The sequence below is a fragment of the Castor canadensis genome, chromosome 6 (assembly GCF_047511655.1).
Source record: "Castor canadensis chromosome 6, mCasCan1.hap1v2, whole genome shotgun sequence".
Classification (NCBI taxonomy): Eukaryota; Metazoa; Chordata; class Mammalia; order Rodentia; family Castoridae; genus Castor; species Castor canadensis.
This window is the reverse complement of record NC_133391.1, coordinates 102,493,829-102,517,644: the sequence shown is the minus strand read 5'-3', so window position 1 is coordinate 102,517,644 and position 23,816 is coordinate 102,493,829. Positions and strand designations below refer to the sequence as shown.

General features: G+C 34.6%; 1 protein-coding gene across 5 annotated transcripts in view; it reads left to right on the top strand.

Annotated features, from left to right (window-relative positions):
* The window catches only part of Adgrv1 (adhesion G protein-coupled receptor V1), a 609,243-nt gene that overhangs the window by 197,534 nt on the left and 387,893 nt on the right, over positions 1-23,816 (top strand). For all 5 annotated transcript variants that reach the window (XM_074077095.1, XM_074077094.1, XM_074077093.1 and 2 more), the window contains 11 exons: positions 2,325-2,489; positions 9,610-9,727; positions 11,771-11,894; positions 13,924-14,062; positions 14,261-14,446; positions 15,062-15,294; positions 17,006-17,154; positions 19,000-19,201; positions 19,668-19,887; positions 20,133-20,372; positions 21,772-21,921. In XM_074077095.1, the coding sequence (XP_073933196.1) occupies positions 2,325-2,489; positions 9,610-9,727; positions 11,771-11,894; positions 13,924-14,062; positions 14,261-14,446; positions 15,062-15,294; positions 17,006-17,154; positions 19,000-19,201; positions 19,668-19,887; positions 20,133-20,372; positions 21,772-21,921 (1,926 nt within the window). The remainder of the gene's footprint in view (positions 1-2,324; positions 2,490-9,609; positions 9,728-11,770; positions 11,895-13,923; positions 14,063-14,260; positions 14,447-15,061; positions 15,295-17,005; positions 17,155-18,999; positions 19,202-19,667; positions 19,888-20,132; positions 20,373-21,771; positions 21,922-23,816) is intronic.

Sequence of the window (23,816 nt, the reverse complement as noted above, 5' to 3'; positions counted from 1 at the left end):
TGTGGTCACTTAGAGATAATCAGTAATTCACATGGATCCCTTTTAAAACATAAACCTGTTGCTCTAATGACTCTTGACTGTACTGTGCTGTGGATGTAAGTATAGATTTACAACTTGCTTGTCAGAGCTGAGCTTCCCAGATGCTCCAGAATTTAAATGTAGCCTAATAATTCTCTAATGATTTGATCACTGATATTTCAATTTCGTTAGAAAAGGTAGTTGGAAGAGGGAAAGAGGATAATTATGCTGTAGCCCAGTGAAAGTCTTTTTCTTCCTTGGGTAAGAAATAAGCAAAAGTGTTTGTAAGGAGTGGTAGATCATCAGAAAGAAGAGCAATAACTACCTTTTGAGCAACATAAAAAGTCTGGAAAATATAAAAAAAGTACAAAGAGAAGAGTAAAAGTTTCATAATATCAATACCCTGAGAAAGATTTCATTAATATTTTGTTGTATTTTCAACTGCACAATATTTATTTGCCTATATGAAATATTTCTTTGCATATTTTAATATATAATTATATAATTTAATTTTTATAACACATCTTTATTAGTTTCTGAGCTTAGATAAAAAGTTCTTGGTTTAGTGTTCAAATCTTTAGTTGGTGAATCTTTATAATAATATTTTTGCCTTTAACTTCATCACAGCTTTGGACTTGGGCTTCTCTTCCTGTTATGGAAAATGAAGAATTACATTACTATTCATAAATTCATTTTATGTTAACTGCTGTCATAAACTTTAGTGCTGTAAACCTAATTTAAGGACGCATGAGAATTAGTCTTATTATAATAAGCCTCAAATTTCTAATTTATCTTATCATCTAAAAAGCAAGATTTAGGTTATTCAATTCCTACTATATTATTCCTCATAAGTGTTATGAAGAATAGATGAGTTGATCTATGCAATGTACTTCTACCTGGTCTTTCCACTCAGTAAAGTGTCAGGTACTATCTTTATTTTTGGTAGAATTAGTAATACCTTGTTGCTGAGCCCTTTACAACTATTATCCTTGTATCCTATCTTTCTTCCACAAAAGCTTCTTGATTACATGGAATTTATCTTGACATGTATATAAAATATACATATTGTATGCACAGTAACATTAATTGGTGACACATGTTAGACTGAGAAATGAAGAACATTGAGAAAAGGTTGTTATTATAACCCTGTCAAAATTAATAAGTTGCTCACAAGATAATATAGAAAGAGATTGTGAACATCTACACATGAAACCGAAACTAAAATCTATAGAATCAGAAAAGACTTACATATGCAATTTATTTGTTATGTATTCCTTTCCTTTTTCTTTTTCATTAAATATTTCTGGTCTCCAAGAAGTGATATGAACGGCATTGGACAATGGAGTCAAAACATCTGAATTAGATTGCAGGTTCCGTTTCTCCAAATATGTGTACACATCTGGCCCTCAGATTTCTAAGTTCATGTGGACTTACATAAGATAAAGTATATGGAAAAATTGACACATAAAAAACTAAATAAACATTGGTTAGCTTCCAAAACTATCTGTTTTGGTATCAATGCAAAAACCTCGGAAAAAAACAAAATGAGGTTGTATTATATGTTTGTAAAGTTATATCTGTCTTGAAAATAAAAAGCATTTTGTTACATTTTGTATTTATATAACATGGATATTGTAGGTTCAATTTGGGCCTTGCTGTATAGAGTCAATATGTAAAATTCACTTGAACTAGGGCTCATAAAAAATATGATACTGGTAAATGAACATTGAATCTATTTCTATGTTTATATATCAAGTTGGTAAAACTTCTTTTATACTTTTGACTCACTGAAGTTGTTAAACTGCAGAAAATTCAGAGGATACTTGAGATCTGCATTATATTGGGAGTCTGCTTACATTCAGAACTCCAGCTCTCAAGTTCCTTCACATCATGTGTTTATCTCTTCTTTATGTAAGAGTCCTACTTTAGGTGTCTATGGATACCTCCAAATGGCAACTCATGCAACAGACTCCATCTCATGGCTCTACCCTCCCCTAGGTCCTGGCATCCTTTATTCATCTCACGAATGGGAAGGATTGTATGAAAGTCTATGACTGTGTCAGCAGCATGTCTGCCTATGATCTGTTGACAAAATTGAGTCATGTGTTGAACCTAATTGCAAGAGAAGATGGGGATGCCCAGTAGCTGAGTGTCTATGAGAAAGGAGATGGACTTTAGTGAAACATTTTCTTCTCACCACATAATTATAACGTGCCATGAAGAGAATTCTGAATTCAAAACTGTAAACATATATGATTCTGTTTCTTCTGTTATTTATTTGTCTTGCTGAATTTTATTTCTTGCAGGTAATGATTGATGAATCTCTTTTGTCTGATGATCCTGATTCATATGTGACATTGACAGTTGTCCGGTCTCCAGGAGGAAAAGGAGCTGTCCAACTTCATTGGACTGTAGATGAGAAGGCCAAGGATGATCTTAGTCCTTTGAATGGGACACTGCATTTTGATGAGGTATAGTCAGCATCAGCAGCATCAGGATTCCTGCACATTTTCTCTTATTTGGCATTGACTTTTTTTGCATGGTATTGCTTATAAATTTATATGATACTGTTCAGTGTGTCTGGAATTTTTTTGAAATCCATATGCATTAGGGGGAAATCACACACACACACACACACACACACACACACACACACAAACACGCAGAAAGAAAGAGAGAGACCTATATATCTGAAATAATCAGATTATTTAATTCAGACCCTACTTCTGTTCCACTATCAAAACTGCCTTCTTAAACATTTCCTCTCCTGATTGAGGGCAAGTCAGTTAGACAAACCAGATATCTGGGTGTCATTCCCAGCTCACCCTTTCTGTAGTCCTTACATATGTTTGGTCAATTTTCCCTTTTAAATGTGCTTTCTGGGCCAGGCTAACCTCACTCAGAATGATGTTCTCCAATTCCATCCATTTACCAGCGAATGATAACATTTCGTTCTTCTTCATGGCTGCACAAAATTCCATTGTGTATAGATACCACATTTTCTTAATCCATTCGTCAGTGGTGGGGCATCTTGGCTGTCTCCATAACTTGGCTATTGTGAATAGTGCCGCAATAAACATGGGTGTGCAGGTGCCTCTGGAGTAACCTGTGTCACAGTCTTTTGGGTGTATCCCCAAGAGTGGTATTGCTGGATCAAATGGTAGATCAATGTCTAGCTTTTTAAGTAGCCTCCAAATATTTTTCCAGAGTGGTTGTACTAGTCTACATTCCCACCAACAGTGTAAGAGGGTTCCTTTTTCCCCGCATCCTCGCCAACACCTGTTGTTGGTGGTGTTGCTGATGATGTCTATTATAACAGGGGTGAGGTGAAATCTTAGTGTGGTTTTAATTTGCATTTCCTTTATTGCTAGAGATGGTGAGCATTTTTTCATGTGTTTTCTGGCCATTTGAATTTCTTCTTTTGAGAAAGTTCTGTTTAGTTCACTTGCCTATTTCTTTATTGGTTCATTAGTTTTGGGAGAATTTAGTTTTTTAAGTTCCCTTTATATTCTGGTTATCAGTCCTTTGTCTGATGTATAGTTGGCAAATATTTTCTCCCACTCTGTGGATGTTCTCTTCAGTTTAGAGACCATTTCTTTTGTTGAGGAGAAGCTTTTTAGTTTTATGAAGTCCCATTTAGCTATGCTATCTCTTAGTTGCTGTGCTGCTGGGGTTCCATTGAGAAAGTTCTTACCTATACCTACTAACTCCAGAGTATTTTCTACTCTTTCCTGTATCAACTTTAGAGTTTGTGGTCTGACATTAAGATCCTTGATCCATTTTGAGTTAATACTGGTATAGGGTGATATACATGGATCTAGTTTCAGTTTTTTGCAGACTGCTAACCAGTCTTCCCAGCAGTTTTTGTTGAAGAGGCTGCTATTTCTCCATCGTATATTTTTAGCTCCTTTGTCAAAGACAAGTTGGTTATAGTTGTGTGGCTTCATATCTGGGTCCTCTATCCTGTTCCACTGGTCTTCATATCTGTTTTTGTGCCAGTGCCATACTGTTTTTACCATTATTGCTTTGTAATATAGTTTGAAGTCAGGTATTGTGATACCTCCAGCATTGTTCTTTTGACTGAATATTGCCTTGGCTATTCGTGGCCTCTTGTATTTCCATATAAATTTCACAGTAGATTTTTCAATCTCTTTAATGAATGTCATTGGAATTTTGATGGGAATTGCATTAAACATGTAGATTACTTTTGGGAGTATACACATTTTTACTATGTTGATTCTACCAATCCATGAGCATGGGAGATCTGTCCACTTTCTATAGTATTCCTCAATCTCTTTCTTCAGAAGTGTATAGTTTTCCTTGTAGAGGTCTTTCACATCTTTTGTTAGGTTTACACCTAGGTATTTGATTTTTTTTGAGGTTACTGTAAATGGAATTGTTGTCATATATTCTTTTTCAGTTTGTTCATTATTAGTGTATAGAAATGCTAATGATTTTTCTGTGTTGATTTTATATCCTGCTACCTTGCTATAGCTATTGATGATGTCTAGAAGCTTCTGAGTAGAGTTGTTTGGGTCTTTAAGGTATAGGATCATGTCGTCTGCAAACAGGGATATTTTGACAGTTTCTTTACCTATTTGTATCCCTTTTATTTCTTCTTCTTGCCTAATTGTTCTGGCTAGGAATTCCAGTACTATGTTGAATAGGAGTGGAGATAGTGGGCATCCTTGTCTGGTTCCTGATGTTAGAGGGAATGGTTTCAGTTTTTCTCCATTAAGTATAATGCTGGCTGTCGGTTTGTCATATATAGCTTTTAAAATGTTGAGGTACTTTCCTTCTATTCCTAGTTTTCTTAGAGCTTTTATCATGAAATGGTGTTGGATCTTATCAAAGGCTTTTTCTGCATCTATTGAGATGATCAAGTGGTTTTTGTCTTTGCTTCTGTTAATGTGGTTTATTACGTTTATTGATTTCCGTATGTTGAACCACCCCTGCATTCCTGGGATGAAGCCTACTTGGTCGTGGTGAATAATCTTTTTGATGTGATGTTGATTTCAGTTTGCTGTTATTTTGTTGAGGATTTTTGCATCAATGTTCATTAAGGAGATTGGCCTATAGTTCTCCTTTTTGGTGGTGTCTTTGCCTGGTTTTGTGATAAGTGTAATACTGGCTTCATAAAATGTGTTAGGCAGTTTTCCTTCCCTTTGTATTTCATGGAACAGTTTAAGGAGGGTTGGTATCAGTTCTTCTTTAAAGATGTGATAGAATTCAGCAGAGAATCCATCAGGTCCTGGACTTTTCTTTTTGGGGAGACTCTTGATTGCTGCTTCAATTTCATTTTGTGTTACAGATCTATTCAGGTGATTAATATCCTCTTGGTTCAGTTTTGGATGATCATATGTATCTAGAAATCTGTCCATTTCTTTAAGATTTTCGAATTCATTTCAATATAGGTTCTTGAAGTAGTCTCTGATGATTTCCTGGACTTCCATGGTATTTGTTGTTATCTCCCCTTTTGCATTCCTGATTCTACTAATTTGGGTTTTTTCTCTCCTCATTTTAGTCAAGTTTGCCAGGGGTCTGTCAATCTTGTTTATTTTTTCAAAGAACCAACTTTTTGTTTCATTAATTCTTTGTATGGTTTTTTCGGTTTCTATTTCGTTGATTTCAGCTCTTATTTTTATTATTTCTCTTCTTCTATTTGTTTTGGGATTTACTTGTTCTTGTTTTTCTAGGAGTTTGAGATGTATTATTAGGTCATTGATTTAGGATCTTTCAGTCTTTTTAATATATGCACTCATGGCTATAAACTTTCCTTTCAGGACTGCCTTAGCTGTGTCCCATAGGTTCTGGTAGGTTGTGTTTTCATTTTCATTGACTTCTAGGAACTTTTTAATTTCATCTTTTATTTCATCGATGATCCATTGTTCATTAAGCAATGAGTTATTTAGTTTCCAGCTGTTTGCATGTTTTTTTGTCTTTATTTTTGTTGTTGAGTTCTACTTTTACTGCATTGTGGTCAGATAATATGCACGGTATAATTTCTATTTTCTTATATTTGCCGAGGCTTGCTTTGTGCCCTAGGATATGATCTATTTTGGAGAAGGTTCCATGGGCTGCTGAGAAGAATGTATATTGTGTAGAAGTTGGATGAAATGTTCTGTAGACATCAAGTAGGCCCATTTGATCTATTGTATATTTTAGATCTTGAACTTCTTTATTGATTTTTTTGTTTGGATGACCTATCTATTAATGATAATGGGGTGTTAAAGTCTCCCACAACCACTGTGTTGGAGTTAATATATGCTTAACATGTACTTTTCATACTAACAAATCTACTGAAGTAAAAAATTGGTTGCATGTTTTCCACTCAATATTTGATGTTAACACCTTTCTTCTTAGGCACTTTGTTTCATTACAGATTTTATAGTTTTGAGATTTCTTATCTGTCTGTCTGCAATTCATATTTTCTGTCCAGTGTTCCATTCTCTTTAGTTCCCCTTTCCAGAGTGTTTAGACACTGTGATACAGTACTTCTTTCACCTTTGATGATACAAATTGATCATTTCAGTCTATTTTACTTTCTTTATAGTCTTGGTTCTTTTTTAAGACTAAAAATTGCCACTGAAATTTGAAAAAGATAAAGATTTTATAGCTAGCTAGACGTTAATTCATTCTATTTAATACCATGTGACTGTAGGAAAATTCATTAATTTTACTCACATTTGGTTTGCAGTTGCAAAATGAGGATAACAGTGCTTAACCTAAGCAAGGACTTATATAAAAATAATTTTGTGAAGTGCTTAAATAGCTGACATTTAGAATTTAATGAAATAACAGGTTTCTGTATCAACTTTCTGTAGTAAAATTCAACTCTTTTTCTTCATTGTTCACTTAAAAAGTAATGATTTTGAGTTTCAAAAGCTGGTAAATAATTTGTATCTATGTTTTCTTGAAGCAACCCTATAGTGATATTTCTGAATTGCTGTATGCAGTGGTGTTGTAACATAGTAATAATTGATCAAAAATGTAAGGGAAAAATTCTGTATTCAAATAAATTTTGGAACATCTTGAATGAACTAAAGGCCTTTTGTGCATAAGTTTTGGAAACTTTGTACTTAAGTGCATTGTTAATTTCTAATAGAAGAAATTTTTGAGTTTGTTCCCCTATGAAACTTCCCCATAACCTTTTTATCCCAGAACATTTATAAGTATTTTTTGTAAAAAGTGTCCCAAAAATATTGACTGGGAATTACCATTCTAATCACCCTTTCCCCATATGACTAGCTGTAAAGTTTTTCTGAGAAGCAGAGATTATGTGACATGAAAAGATGCCTTATAAAAAATGAAGGGCAATATAAATGTATAAAATCTAGTAGAGTTTTATGATTCGTGGTACATGCAATCATTAATCACAATTCTGCATTTGTAAATTAACCTACTCACTAAAACTTATTTGTATCTCACTAGTCAATACTCCTGGTAGTTTCATCGTCCTTTACATACCTACAAACCATGCTGAAAAATTTAATTTGTATATTTTGTGTGTTGGTAAGTTTACTGTTTAAAATGGCCCCTGTGTGTAGTGCTGAAATCTAGTGTTTCTAAGTACAGAAGGGATGTGTTGTGCTATAAGTAGAAAATACTATGTGTATGTTAGATAAATTCCATTCAAGTGTGAGTTTCAACGCTTATTTAACATGAAAAATGTGTAAGAATGACTCAGAGTTTTTGCTAATATGCATATGTTGCAAATGACCATAAAAGTGTCTGAGTATTGGTTTTGGGGTTGCAAATACATTTTCTTAGTAAGCAAATTCATAAGTAGGGAGTCCAATGAAAAGGAGAAACAGGACAAAGGAGAAGGTCAGAGTGGATAAATTCAACTGTGATATGTTGTAAGAACTTTTGTAAATGTCACACTGTACCCCCAGTACAACAATGCCATGTTTATAAAAAATAAATTAAAAAGCCATATATAAAATCAGTAACAACTCAGACAATTTACTGTATAGACAAATAAGTATGTACAGGAATGTTCATGGCAAAAAACAACAAATGCAGATGAGCATGGGGGAAGAAACCAGTATACACGTTGGTGGGGATACAAATTATTTCAGCCACTATGGAAATCAATATGGCAGATCATCAAACATCTAAAATAGAACTATCATACAATCCAGCTATACTGTATCTTGGAATATATCCAAGGGAATCAAGGTCAGCATACAATACAATAATGTTTATTGCCATACTAGTCATGAGAGCTAAGTCATGGAGTCAGTCTATCAATGGATGAGTAGCTAAAGAAAATTGTATGTATACATAATGAAGTATTATTCAGCCGTAGAGATGCACAAGATTATGTTGTTTGCAGGGAAATGGATGTTAAGAGGGACTGCTTGGGAAGAAAAAGGGAACCAGAAGAAGGGGATAAAAGGAAAAAGAAGAAAAGGGGGGGGTGACTATGATCAAAATACGTAATGCACATATGTGAAAATGTCATAATAAACCCCATTACTTTGTACAATTAATATACAATAGGAAAGAATGTTTACTTGTAATAGTAAATAACCATTGTTAGATAAATGTTGCAAATATATATAGCCAAACAATGGCATTTCCACAGCACCACAGGATAAGTTAAATCTACGTATGGAAATATGGATAACTTCAACAGTATATATTGAAAGAAATAATCAAGAACCAGACCAATGCATTTTAGAGAATGACAGAATGGGAAGAGCTTTATAAATGTGATTGAAATGAAATGAACAGATAGAGGAGTCAAAAGAATAAACAAAAAAAATGCCATGTGTTGTCCAATGGAGACAGTGCTAAAGACAGGGGTAAGATCAATGTAATCAATGCTCCTGAGATCCAAGCAAAAAAATTAATGAGATGTACAATCAATAACATTGCTATGATTTAGCAGTAAGGAGAAAAATGCACAATGGAAAAAAGGTATAAAATAGCTAGGAAAGTATTCAGCGAGAACAATGGGACTTGCATTAAAACAAAGAAAAGCAAAATCTTAAATTTGAAGGCTAAAGAAAACTTAAACTTATAGACAAAAATACCAGGTTCCTGGATGGAAATGAAACTGTAAATTTTCTTATGAATTAGGCTTTCCAATTTCTGCCTTCAGATACTTTGTAACTAGGAAGAGGCCAGTACTAACAACACTGGAGAACACACTATGAGCAGAATGTCCAATGGTGATAAACAGCAACAGGCATATCAGGACTGTCAGTTGCCACTATAACTGTGATACAAGGTCATTAATATTTTGTTTTTTTTCTTTGAATGGTGTTAACTGCCCTTTTTAAGTATTTTTTTTCCTTATGATGTGCTCATTTAGCTCTCTAAAAATTGGATATTCAATGGTGGAAATTTCTCAGTAAATTTAAGAGTTGTGTTAAAATTTTCTTTCCATTTTTTGAATTAAGAAAATTTAATTTATAGTTAGAGCTCATCTTATATAGTAATTCTTCATAGATATAAAACATTATTTTAGGTGACAAAATGGCATACTTTAAAAATGCTTATGGATACAACATTATTCCGTTAATAAGAACATTCAACTTTGGATAATCTGAAAATTTTACTGTTCATCTTGCTTGATAACAGACTGAGTCCCAGAAAACCATCATGTTACACACACTTAAAGACACCTTGTTGGAGGAGGACAGGCATTTCACCATTCAGCTGATACCAGTTGATGAGGTAGAAATATCTCCAGTAAAAGGTAAGAGAAATTCTTAGCATTTTTGGAAATTAAAAAGTGGATTCTTAGAAAAAATGTAATCTGATAATCAATAGTTACAAAGATAGGCAATGTTAGGTTTTATAATTTCTAAAATGTTTGCCAAAGTATGGTGCCATTTTCCACCTTTATTACAGATAAAGAATTTTTAAAATTAAAATTGTAATACCCATTGTTGGTATTGTCATAGGTTAAAGATTTCCCATGTTTAACTTTGCTTTTTTTTAAAAGTGAAGCTATTCATTGCAGCAATGTTTATAAAATAAAGTATGGCAGCTTCCTAAGTGGTCCAACAGTAGGACATTGGGTTCAGTTTAACAGATACTATGCAATATGCAAAATGATGCTGCAGAAAACCCTTAATGACATTACAAATTAAGAACACTTAATTGTATGGATAATTGCCATGTTAATAAGATAGACTTCACAACATCATGCTCAATAGAATCTCATTTTTGTCATGTGCATGTCTTACATGAGTTTGAAATTACAGTTTTTGATTATATTAAAAAATATTTACAGTACATATTAATTAGTAATAAAGCATAATTTTAAAACTTAACATTATTATGTTTGATATTATAGCCTATACTTGTTTTTATCCTTTTTGCCTAAATATTTTATCTATATAGTTAGATATTTTATGTATTTACCTAGATATTTTGACCTTTTAGAAACAGGCATCATAATTTTGATTGGATACGTGAAGTTTTTCTTCTTGGATCTGAAGAGAAAAGTTTAATGGTTCTAATATTGTTGCATTATTGTATAAATAATAATAATAATAATGATAATGCATCAGAAACTTTTTAAAAAGAAAGCTTGGTTGTTATTACATGTCTTTTGGTGCCATCAAAACTTCATCCTACATAAGGTCTGTGACTAAAAGCAGATTCTATGGCCAAAAAAATTCTCAAAATTTTAGAGTTTCAACGTATGTACATAGTGAGGTTATTCTTCCTACATTTTATTCTGTTTTGTTTTGTTATTTTGTTGTATGAAGTATTGGGGATTGAATTTAGAGCCTCGTACTTGTTAGGCACACCACAATTCCTTTTTTTCAGTTTGTTTTTCAGCTGTGGTCTCACTCTTTTGTCCAGACCAGGCTTGGACTGCAATCCTCCTCCCTCTGCCTCCCAAGTAGCTGAGATTAGAGGTGTGTGCCACCAATCCCAGTCTTATTCCTGCATTTTAATCCAGAATTCTTTCCAACAAGCCAGTCAATAAATCATATCATTGTACTATATCAGTCATATCATATCATATCATATCATTCTGTAAATCTTAAATTAGGACAGTTAGCTACATTGTGTTAAAATGACAGGGTTGATGCCACGTAGGATAACTAGAAACAAAAATAAGAATATATCAGTGGATTATGGGGAATCCTTTACCAATATAAATAAATTCTTAACATATTTCTAACTGACATTCTTGCACATGACAAACCACTCTTGGTTTCATTGATTTTTTTGCCAAAGAATGTGAGAGTAAAATAATCCAGCTCTTTTGCTTATGAAACCTTAATGTGTGCTTCTGGAAAATTTTTTCTTCAAATTATTTCTAAATTATAATTTGAATACTAACATTATTTGATATACTTTTAATTTCCATTTTTGTAGCAGTGTCTGAGACAACTTTAGAAATGCTTGTAGTCAAATGGTAGCCAGAAAATTAAAATAAAAATGATGTTCCCCCAAATTTTTGCTTTTGCTACATAGCCAGTTGATACAGCCACACAGCCAATTGCAATGAGATGTAAAATGTTTACTGTAGAAGTGAATTCATGAAATGGTTATCATGCAGTGTAGTAAAATTATTTCCCATCTTTAGTGCCTTTCTTAGTGTGTGATCCTGGGTGCATTTTCAGTGTTTTCAGTGCCCGTGTGTGCTTCATTATCCTCACAGGGAAAATGAGGAAGGGTAGTAGAGCCCAACTTCTATGATTGTCAATTGAATTAACTAGGTTAGTATATGTGCAAATAGATGATTGCTTCGAAGTGGTCTTTATCATTTTCAACTTAGGTAGTGCGTCAATAATCATTCGGGGAGATAGGGGAGCATCAGGAGAAGTTGGGATTGCACTATCATCTAGACACGTCCTCATTGGGGAGCCCTCGGCAACCTATAATGGTACCGCTGTCATCAGGTAAGGGCTTTGTAAGTCATCTTTGTCTGTATGGAGGTTATGAAACTTTAATAAGTGATTAGCCTTATTACATCATTCTCAATACATGCATAGTGTTCAAGCAGTATCAGTTTCCATATTGGTAACATCAAATGGAAAATAGAACAAACTTTAGGCAGAACTTGAAAATATATGCTGTCCTAGCTTGTTAGATCATCAGTTGGTTTTTGGACTTGTAGGTGATTTGTACAACCTACACCAAGGAAAGCATAGAGGTGAGATCAGAAGATCTATGCTCTCAGCCCTGTTTTGTCATTAAACATGTACTATAAAGAGTTACTTCATCTCTAAGTTTGTGTGTCTAGCTACAAAAATTTCCTTAGAAAATCACCATAATCAAAATGTTTTGATTCTAAGTGTTCTAAAATCAGAGCCTGTCAAATAACTAAATTAATTTGATCATGAGTGAGTTTGTTTCTTTCACATTTTCTTTTTTCCTTTTTTTGTCTTTTTGAAATCTTGCTATGTAGCCTAGGTTGGCCTTGAACTCTTGAGCCTCCTGCCTCCACCTCCGTGGTGTGGGGATTACAGGTATGCACCAACACACCTAGCCTCTCCTACCTTTTTTATTTTTTTCATTTTTATTTATTTATTTATTTATTTTTATTATTCATATGTGCATACAATGCTTGGGTCATTTCTCCCCCCTGCCCCCACCCCCTCCCACTCCCCCCACCCTTCAATACCCAGCAGAAACTATTTTGCCCTTATCTCTAATTTTGTTGAAGAGAGAGTATAAGCAATAATAGGAAGGAACAAGGGTTTTTGCTAGTTGAGATAAAGATAGCTATACAGGGAGTTGACTCACATTGATTTCCTCTGCATATGTGTTATCTTCTAGGTTAATTCTTGATCTAACCTTTTCTCTAGTTCCTGGTCCCCTTCTCTTATTGGCCTCAGTTGCTTTTAAGGTATCTGCTTTAGTTTCTCTGCATTGAGGCAACAAATGCTAACTAATTCCTACATTTTTTAATAAGGAATGGGACAACCATCAAGTAAGTAGATGAATTTGGTTTAATATTTTATTCATTCATAGTTATCCAAAGTTAATAAAGTAACTTAAAAAAATTTTTATTTTAAACAATTAAATTTAAATCTTTAAATAGTGAAGTTAAGAGTTTGGTAATTATTTCAAAGGAAAATTTACCCTTTTTCATTTAAATGCTCATGCATGAAGTGATAACTTCTTTTATGTATCTGTTTATTTTGGGGGGTGTTGGTGGTTACTGGCATTTGAACTCAGGGCTTTACACTTGTTAGACAGGAGCCATGCCTCCAGCCCTTTTTGCTCTGGTTATTTTGGAGATAGGGTCTTGCTTTTTGCCAAGCCCAGACTGGACCATGATCCTTTTATTTTATACTTCTGCTTTAGCTAGAATGACATGTGTGCCACCATGTCTAATTTTTTTTCCCCCATTTAGATAGGGTCTTGAAAAAGTATTTTTTTTCTTTTTGCCCAGGGTGGTCTGGAACTGTGACTCCATCTCAGCCTCCTGCATAGCTTGGGATGACAGGTGCATGCCACTGTGTCCAGCTATTGGTTGAGATTGGGTTTCATGAACTATTTGTCCAGGCTGACCTCAAACCACAATTCTTCCAAGTAGCCATGATTTTAGGCATGAGCCATTGTCTGGCTGGTTAACTGTTGTTTAGAGAGCTTGGTTAGGTGCTTCACATTTTATATTTGTATATTAAGTAAAAATATATGAAAGTATCTTTTTATTCCTTTAAGCCTTCCACTTTTAGTGTTCAGGTTTTTTGGGGTTTTTTTTTTGCCAGTATTCTTATCATGATAGATTTATACTAACTTGATTCTTGAGGTGTTACTTTGAACTCGAAGACATTCTTACGATTTATAGTTTATTGATGAGATCATTTAAAAGCATAATATCCTTGAAATCAATGAAAATTGGTTACTGAAGACAGCAAATATTTAGGAAAAGTGCCATCAGTAAAAATGCAGTGAATATGCATTTGTATATTGCTCTAGCCTTGTTCGTGGCCCTGGGGTTTTGGAGGAGGTCACAGTGTTCTGGAAGATATTCCCTCCTTCCATGGGGGAGTTTGTTGAATCATCAGGAAGGCTGACAATGTGGGATGGACAGTCTGAGGCCATTGTAGCAATACAGGTATCCATGTTGCTGGCTTCTATTAACAACTTTGCTCTGTGTGCATGAGAGAGTGATTGTGTGTGGGGGGGTGGGGGGGCTTGGGTTGGTTGGGGAGGAGGTTAATATTATAGAATCTGTGGCTGTTGTTCATGGCTAGTCATTTTTCTTTAAATTTTACAGATTCTACTGTTCATGATGCTCTTTGTCCCTCTCCAGGCTTTGAATGATGACATTCCCGAAGAACGGTGTTCCTACGAGTTTCGGCTCACTGGAATCAGTGAGGGAGGAGTGATAAGTGACGCCAGCAACACTGCCAACATCACCATGGTGGCGAGTGATTCTCCCCATGGTCGATTTGCATTTTTACATGAGCGACTTTGCGTGTTGGAAGAAGCACAGAGGGTATGGTGTGAAGTGCTCTACATCTTGGTATAATTTTTGATGTTGTGAGTGACCATTAAAATGTGTTTCCTTGTTCCTATTTTAAAGTTTTTCATAAGTGGATTAGTTTCCTCCTAATCTCACTTTAACATATTTTATATAATTTTTAATTTATATCATTTAATTTAATTTTATATCATGTTTTTGGTGATATGGCTTTTGAGCTCAGACCCCGTGCTTGCCAGGTAGGTGCTCTACCACTTGAGTGATGCACCCCAACACTTTTTATTGTGTTTCTTTGAATAGAATTTCGTTTTTATGCCTAGTGGGTGTGGACTGCAATCCATCTATTTATGCTTCCTGAATAGCTAGGATGACAGGCGTGCACTGCCACTGCACCTCACTTTTATTGTTTGAGATGGGGTCTTGCAAATCACTTACCTGGGCTGGCCTGAACCCATGATCCTCCTGATTTCTGCCTCCTGAGTAGCTAGGATTATAGGCATGAGACACCATGCCTGACTATAAATTTATTTTTAATTTCAACATAATCCTACTAAATAGAACCTTCAGTTATAAATAATGTTGTCTGGCAGATTAAACATCCAAATCATCAGAAAATGCTTTTTCAAATAGGTAAATATCACAGTTATCCGTTCAGGTGGATATTTCGGCCTGGTGAGACTTTGGTATGAGACTGTGGCCAGGACAGCAGAAGCAGGCTTGGATTTTGTTCCTGTGGCAGGGGAGCTCATCTTCGAAGCTAGGAAGATGGTGAAAAGCCTGTATGTTGAAATTCTTGATGACGACCATCCTGAAGTCCCTGAGGAATTTTCTCTAGCAATTACAAAGGTGGAACTCCAGGGAAGGTAAGGGACAGGAAATTAGAAGAAAAATAAGGGAAGAGGAAGGGAGGGAAAGACAGCAGGAGGCAGAGGAAGAGAGAAAAGAAGAGAGAGATCCTTTGTGTGGATTCATGCAACAGGGTGGCCAGGGAATTGAGCACGACATGAACATCTTATGATTGGGCAAGGAAATAGCCTAACTGTTCTCTATGTCAAAGGTCAGCTGAGGTAGCAGAATTTGTTTTCACAGGTATAGACCTGTGAAAGGCCTAGAGCAAAGCACGTCTTTCCTTGGTACATTGAAGACTGTAATATTGAAGACTGTATTGTTTCCTCTGGGGATGGATGAGGCACATGCTTGCATAATAATAGTTTTAAAGTGAGGGAAAATTTGACTTGATAATAGTCGGCTGTTAATGTGCACCATGTTTTTCAGTGAAGACCAAAAATTAAACCATAGTGAATCTTTCATTCCCTGATTTAGTGGGCAGACTTGATGGCCAGGGTGGAAAACACCCTTAGCACACTGAGCTCCTCCTGGTCGAGCAGCCCACATGTGGAGCTGTCCCACAGCACCTCTCCCAGGTGGCTTACACATAAATAATGCTTGCATTTATAGAAGTCTGAAAGAAATTTTTCTTGTGCATGAAATATTTTTGGATTTGTTATATAAACACCATGCTTCAAAATAATTGAGCTAAAATATTTCGCTCAGTAACTTAGTGATGTATATCATGTCAGTTTGAGAAAAAAATACTTTGAGTTCATGTATACTTCAAATCTTAAATTTCCCAGAAATGATTCTGTGTCTGGCAATGGGAATGAATTTTTACTCATATTAAATACATTAAAATGTGAATTGATCACTATTTTAATTAAATAAATGCAATTTGGTAAAAGTACCTCATTAAATGTGCGATTATATTTGGATTACCAGTTACCAGTGAACTAGGACTTGAAGATTTTTGCCTTCTTAGCTACCCTTTTGAAAACCATTTTCTACTTGAGTTTAATTCTTAGTTAGTAGCTTTCAACCTTTCAACACAAGGTATGACATGAAAACTAGATAAATAGAGTTTGGGAACTGAAAGAAGGACTACAATGGTTTAGTATCACTTTTTTAGCTTCAGGAATTAAAGTGATATAAAGGCTTGAAAGTCAAAACTTATTTGATGGGAGTATTATCAATATAAAATTCCTTTGCAGAAGTATGTCATTTCACAAGTTAACTGCTCTCCGTATCAAAGAATAGAGGCATTGATTATAATTAACTTAAAATACTTTTGTGAATCTTGGTGGCTTAGCAATGAGTGACATGGCACTCATGATTGCTTTAAAGTAACCCTCTCAGCCTCACACTGAAGCTGTCAAGCCCAGCTGGTTCACCATCTTTGAGTCTTTACACCCATTACTATAGTATGTGCTCATCCATAATTCTCAGAGGTTTGTTTTACAACAGCTTCTTCCATATTTCCTCATAGTTTTATTACCTTCACTTAACCCAAGTTTAGTAATTTTGTATTAAGTTTGGTTTCATGCTGGCACCAATAATTGAAAACCATTTTCAAAACATCATCTCATGAAAAAAGGGTATCTTAGTGTTAAGGGTCTTTAAAAGCATTACAATACTTACTAAGTAATAGGAGCTAAAAGGGCCTTTCAGTTGGTGCTAAGCAATTATGTTATTGTATAATTTTGTTGTATTTTTAATTTTTGCTTCTTATGACTTTGCAAGAGGGTATGATTTTACCATTCAAGAAAGCGGCCTTCAGATAGACCAACCTCCTGAAATAGGAAACATCTCCACTATCCTAATTATCATAATGAGAAATGATAATGCAGAAGGCATCATTGAGTTTGACCCAAAGTATACAGCCCTTGAAGGTAGGTTCTGTTAGCTTACTTACAAGTTCACAACATTTTCTGAATTATAGAGTACCTGTTCCTGACATTTAATCTGAATTTGCATATGTAAAATTTCCTGATTTTGTGTGTATGTATGTGTGTATACATATGTGTTTGTATATTTACTTTTGAGGTGAGGCAGTACTGGGGTTTGAATACAGGGTCTTGTGTTTGCTAGGCAGATGCTGCATCACTTGTCCTTTTTGCCAGAGTTATTTTCTTAGATAGGGTCTCACACTTTTTGATGGGCCATTCTCAGACTGTGGTCCTCCTACCTATGCCTCAATTGTAGCTGGAATTATAGCCATGCACCACTACACCTGACTTGTTTGTTGAGGTAGGATTTGCTAACTTTTGGCTAGGGCTGGCCTTGGACCACAGTCCTCTCAATCTGCTGCCTTCTGAGTAGCTGTGATTACAAGCATGAGCCATGGCTCCTGGCCTATTTGCTTATTTTCAAAAGACATTTTCATTACCTTTAGGTAGTCTTGGACCTTTTTTATACGGCAAAGCCAATATAGAAAAATAATGTTTAACGTTAGGGTTATTAAAATCTTTCTGTTTCAACCATTTTTATGAAAACCTTTCTAGTTTATGTAACATTTAATTTCCTATGTGAATACAAATTAACGAATATTCTTTTTTTAGTTGAATAAACACTTTTGAAATGAGTATTTTACTGGTCTGCAGATACAAGTAGTATCTGGATCCTTATCTTGCTTTCACAAAATTGTTCCTAATAGTAGAGTAGCTAGCCTGATGTTGGCAAATCTCTTCTCTCATGGAAGCACAATGCAGAATACATGGTTGGATTCGTTTCTGGGTAGAAAACGATGGCTGCCATTCTAGGAAGGAAATTATTTCATTCAAAGGCAAAATATGAATATAACTTTTAAAATAAACATGCTCATGTAATTTATTTATTGACTTCATTGCCCCTATCAAGATTCTTTGGTTATCTATCCATTTTTAAAATTCATAAAAAATCTCCATAGTTTTTAATGACTTTATGGGTAAGTCATGGAAGACATTACTGTTTTGCAAACTTCAGTCTACAGTTAGTCATATTGCATTTTTGCATCAATCAATAAACAGGACTTTGATTTTTTCTGTTCATTGATTTCTTATTGATTCACGTGTCTTTGGGAAATTTTAGGGTAATGCATATTTATAGTTCTAATGTAAGTTCGGTATAATTTAACCATACATATATGATCACTATTAAATGAAATCTTAATATATAGAGGTAGCATGACTCAAGAAGAAATATATTTTTGAGGAAGTTTTAAATTGAAATCAGACATTGAGAATGCATTTTCATTTTCATAAATGGATTATATAGGATAAGAAAATACAATAGGATTATTTTTACATGTAGATAAGTATTCATATAATATAAACAACATAATGCTCAGCTGTATATTATTTATATAGCAACTAAATGCATAGGAACAATCCAGAATGGTTTCCTTTTCCACATATTTTTTTGTGTTTTTTGTGTCCATCTAAGATTGTCTCAGCAAGCAAGAATCATTTATTTGTATGTAGCACACAGAGTAAGATTGCCTATACTAATGATTAAATAGGTTGTTTAAGTTCTTTTAGTACTCGCCATACCTTTCAACATCTGATAAACTATGTACTTCCTAAAACATAAGAGCTATGAAATTTTCACTAACCATTTTTAAAGTGATAAATGAACAATGGGAAAATTGAGTGCTTACTTTGTACTATAGTATTTAAATGCCTAGTTTAATTTGGCAGACTCTTTTGAAAGTTAGTCACTTTTCTGATATTCCAGTTAATTCCCAATTCCTGTTACAGTGGAGGAAGATGTTGGTATGATCACAATTCCAGTGGTGAGGCTGCATGGAACTTATGGCCGTGTGACAGCTGATTTCATCTCTCAAAGCTCTTCTGCTGTTCCTGGCGGTGTCGATTATACATTGCTTGGAAGTACAGTCACCTTTGAGCATGGGCAGAACTTAAGTTTTATAAATGTTTCCATCGTCAATGACAATGAAAGGTTGGGAGTGTAGGAAATCGTGTGTGCGTAAATAAAGCATGAATACTGTAGTGTAGCCTTTACGTGTGTTTTACACTGATAATGTGTGCCATTGAGAAACAGCAGGTGAGGCAGTTTGGGGGACATCAGGAGTAGGGAAAGAGGGGCTGGGATGCCACTGTGCTTGTGTATATCATTTCATTTCAAATAGAGGAAATAATTATGGTTCCTCCAGATTTAAAAAGCCTAATCAGAATGTGGAAGAACCTGAAGCAATTAAAGAGTGGAGGAAAGTATAATAACAGTCTTAGGTTTTGTGATATTGATGTCGATCATGCTTTTAGCTGAACACTCTCTTCTTAGCACTTGGTGTGTGACTACTGTGCCTTGAATATGTATGAACAATTTGGAAAATGACTAGTTATTTGGATTTTATAAGCAATTTAATATGTTTAGACTCACAGAATTGCTCCTTCTTGCTATGCAGTGAATTTGAGGAGTCAATTGAAATTCTACTCGTTGGAGCTACTGGTGGAGCGGTCCTTGGGCACCACCTCGTGAGCAAAATGATAATTGCCGAGAGTGACTCTCCCTTTAGCATTTTAAGATTTCTGAATCAAAGCAAAATTTCTATTCCTAACCCCAATTCCACAATGATTTTATCCTTCGTGATGGAGTGTGCTGGTGGACTCTTGGGAGATATTCAGGTAGAATTATTCTTCCTGTGCTTTTATTTTATATTTAAAAATATAGTTTTGCTCTCATGTAATGATTACAAATGACTAGGATTAATATTTTTCATATTATTAGTTTTATTCATGAAAGCTGATATTCTGTAGGCATGAAGTTTATATTATGATTTTATCAAATAGGATACTACATGTTCTGTAATAATCCTTTGCTTAAAATTAATTTTACCTATTAAAAAAACAAAAACAAAACACCCTTGCAGGTGAACTGGGAGATAGTAGGACCCAATTCTCAGGAAGCCTTACCGCCACAGAACAGAGACATTGCTGACCCAGTGAATGGATCCTTCTATTTTGGAGAGGGAGAAGGTGGAGTGAGATCCATAACTCTGACAATCTATCCTCATGAAGAAATTGAAGTTGAAGAGACTTTCATAATTCAACTTAAAATTGTGAAAGGAGAAGCTAAATTAGACTCCAGAGCTAAAGATGTTGCATTAACAGTAAGTCTGACTTTCCTTTTCCCACATGAAATTTTGAATTTGGTGGATTTATCAGAAAATGCATTTATGTTGTTTAAAATTCTACATGGTTATGTTGAATTGAAAATTATAAAACCACATGGAGTCATAATTCCTGTGGATCAAAATTTCTCATTTTTTAATGTTAGCCAGGTTATTTTAAAAGGTTTTAATATACTGAGAAAACTTATTTTTCAGTCTTTGAGGAAATTTGTTGTTTGGGGAATATTTGACACCTCTACAGAAGAGGCATTTGTTATATCATCTTAAACATAGGGTCGAAGTCATCAAAGTATACAAAAATTATTAATTAGTCATCAGTCAGGCTGATGGAAAGAAGAAAGGTACTTGTTTAGTTCACACTATGGTGTGGTATTGGATCAGATCTGAATTCTGATATGAACCAACCAGTGTACCAGAGGTGGAAAGTACTAGGAATCAAATCTTCTAAAAACAGTGCAGGGAGAGGACACATTTTAATTTTTTTTTTAATTTGGAGAATGTTGCTGTTTTTATTTGTACCTGTATCTTCTGAGTTTTCCAGAGCAAGAGAACCAAAAGAACACACACACACACACACACACACACACACACAGGTCTGCCTGTAGAGAGACAGAGAGGGGGAGAAGGAGAGTGAGGGACAGAGACAGAGAGAGATTGATTTAAAGGCTCAATCCGTGGAATAGGCTGGCAGGCAGGAAGCTCAAGAGAGTTGAAGTTGTAATCCTGATCTGGAATTTCATAGGATAGGCCAGTAGGCTAGAGCTCAAGTTAAAATCCTGAGGCAGAATTCCTTCTTTGCAGGAAGCCTCAGTTTTTGCTCTTAAGTTCTTCAGTTATTAGAGGACATCCACTCACATTATTGAGGGTAATTTCCTTTATTCAGAGTCAGCCGATTGTAAATATGATCAAGTCTACAAAATACTTTCACAACATCTAGTCTAGCATTTGACCAAAAATGGGCACTATAGCCTTGTCAATATGATGCATGAAGTTAACTATCACAGGGATTTTTTTTGCCTCTGTTCACTTTATATCATAGTTAATGGAAAGAAGTTGGCTAAAATTAACTGATTAAATGTAGAAAACATAAGATGAATAATGTAAAATTCAGGCATCAAAGTACTATACTTTTTGAGTTCTATAAATTGTAGTTTTCTGCATGTTTGTTCCCATTATCTTTGCACAATAAGAACTCACATGTTTTAGACAATAGACAATATAATAAAGAAACTTTAAAAAATTCAAGGAGTTAGGTGGATTATGTTCATATCATTTCTGTGTTTTTATTTCCTCAGCTTAACGTTAATAGTTAGATTCTATAGCTCAGTCATAGACATTATTGATACGACTTACGCTGCCCTTTCTTAATGTTTTTTAGATACAAAAGTTTGGTGATCCAAATGGAGTTGTTCATTTTGCTCCTGAGTCTCTATCTAAGAAGAACTATGTGGAGCCCCTGGCTTTGGAGGGGCCTTTGGTCATCACATTCTTTGTCCAAAGAGTCAAGGGCACCTTTGGCGAGATTAAGGTGGTGTTTTCAATTGAGTTTTCTGACTGCCAGTTTCTTTAACAAATGTGGTTATGGAGGGAGGGGGGCAGAAAAACTTCATGTTCTTATTTTTGATAAACTGAAGTTATTTGCATTTTTCAGAAAAACCGAGACTTCATTTAAGCACCTTTGAGCTCTCCATCCACATCATCCCCGGGTTAGCTCTCTAAATTAAATTTGGTTACAGAGTTGAAAAGACCTTCGTCACACTGAATCATGAAGGACTGAACTACTGTGTGTTTTATTGTTTGCTATAACATGAAGCCTTCCCTACTTAAGCTTCTCAATGATTTTTGTAAATTGCTATCATCTTCAGGGCTTTACTTTTCAACAGAATTTTTCTATTTAGTAGGTGGCTTTTAAGAGTGCTAAATTTGTGTGAATATTGATGTAGACTGAGAATGTTCTTGGAAGTTCTTGTAGTATTTGGCTAACAGGTCAGGGTCATTTGTTTGTTAAAAAAAAGTGCAGGTTGTGAAGTTTCCCCATACATTCCACCTCTATTCTTGTATTTAGAAGTTAATTGTTAATTCTTTCAGATGAAACTATATGGAGTAACGAGTGGAAAATTCCCCAACTTACTTTATATGACAGGTCCCAGTCAAAACATAGGCACATTAAAAATACTGTGTGAAATTACCTTCTGATTTTGTGTATATGATATAAATGAAACAAATGAAAATTTTGAATTTGGGCTAGGGTCCCATCCCTAAGATACCTATCTCATTTTGTATATATAAACATTCCAAGGTCTGAAAAAAAAAAATCCAAAAAACACTTTTTGTCTCAAGCAGCTCAGATAAGGGCTAATCAGTCTATATAAGATGTTACACATACCACTTTTTGTGTTTTTCATTCATATTATTTTACATGTGGAATTTATATTCACCAAACATTAAGTAATTGCTTTGAGACAATTAGACCAGCTTTTATAAATTTTAAAATATCCTTCACATAATCTTTGTTACGTTTTTTTGGTAGTGATGCTGCAGTTTGAACTCAGAGATTCATGCTTGCCTGGCAGGTGCTCTACCACTTGAGCCATGCCTCCAGTTTCATTTTGCCTTATTTTACTTTTGGAGTTGAGAGAGGGAGCAAAAATTTGCTATACATGGTTACTGAGTGTGTTCTGTATTAGGAGTTTTTAGGTTTTGGCTGTTTATTATTTTTATCACTGAATGCTTGTCTTTAATTTTTAAAATGATGCAATACGCTAGCTAGAGAATGATGATTTGATCAAAGGCAGAGGGAAAAAGAACTGAGTTGGAAGGATCTTGGAAGCGGAATTCAGTACTGTCTTCCATTCTATTCATTACCACTGCCTTACTTCAAATCACCCTTCCTACTACACTGTTGCAATAACTTTATTATCTTTTAGAGAGGGTTTTCTCCAGTAACTTTATTTTCCTTCACTCCCACAAAATAAGTTGTGAAGTTATTGCAACTGTATGGTGTGGAGGCTAGAAATGCTTGGGAAGTAATGATTAATTCTTGCTGTTTTATAGATAGCCTTTTTTTAAAATTAAAAATAAAAACAAATTATGTCAATCATCAAATTTTCTCCTTACTTTTTACCTTCAAATACTGTTTGATTCACCAATGAATATATTTGTATAATTGGAATGTTATAGTTTATTTGCTTCTCTTTATAATTTCAAATTCTACTATTATTTTAGCAGCAGCTAAAATAATGAGAATTTAAAAAACTTTTCCTGTGCGTAATATGTGACAACTTGAAAGAGTTAATATACTTTCCAAACTAACATATACTTGGAGAATTTGGCTTTGAATATAGTGAAGCATAATTAAAATTTCTTTTTTGCACATAAGTGAGGGAAAATAATTAAAGGTTTTGGGTTCAATATACCAAGTTA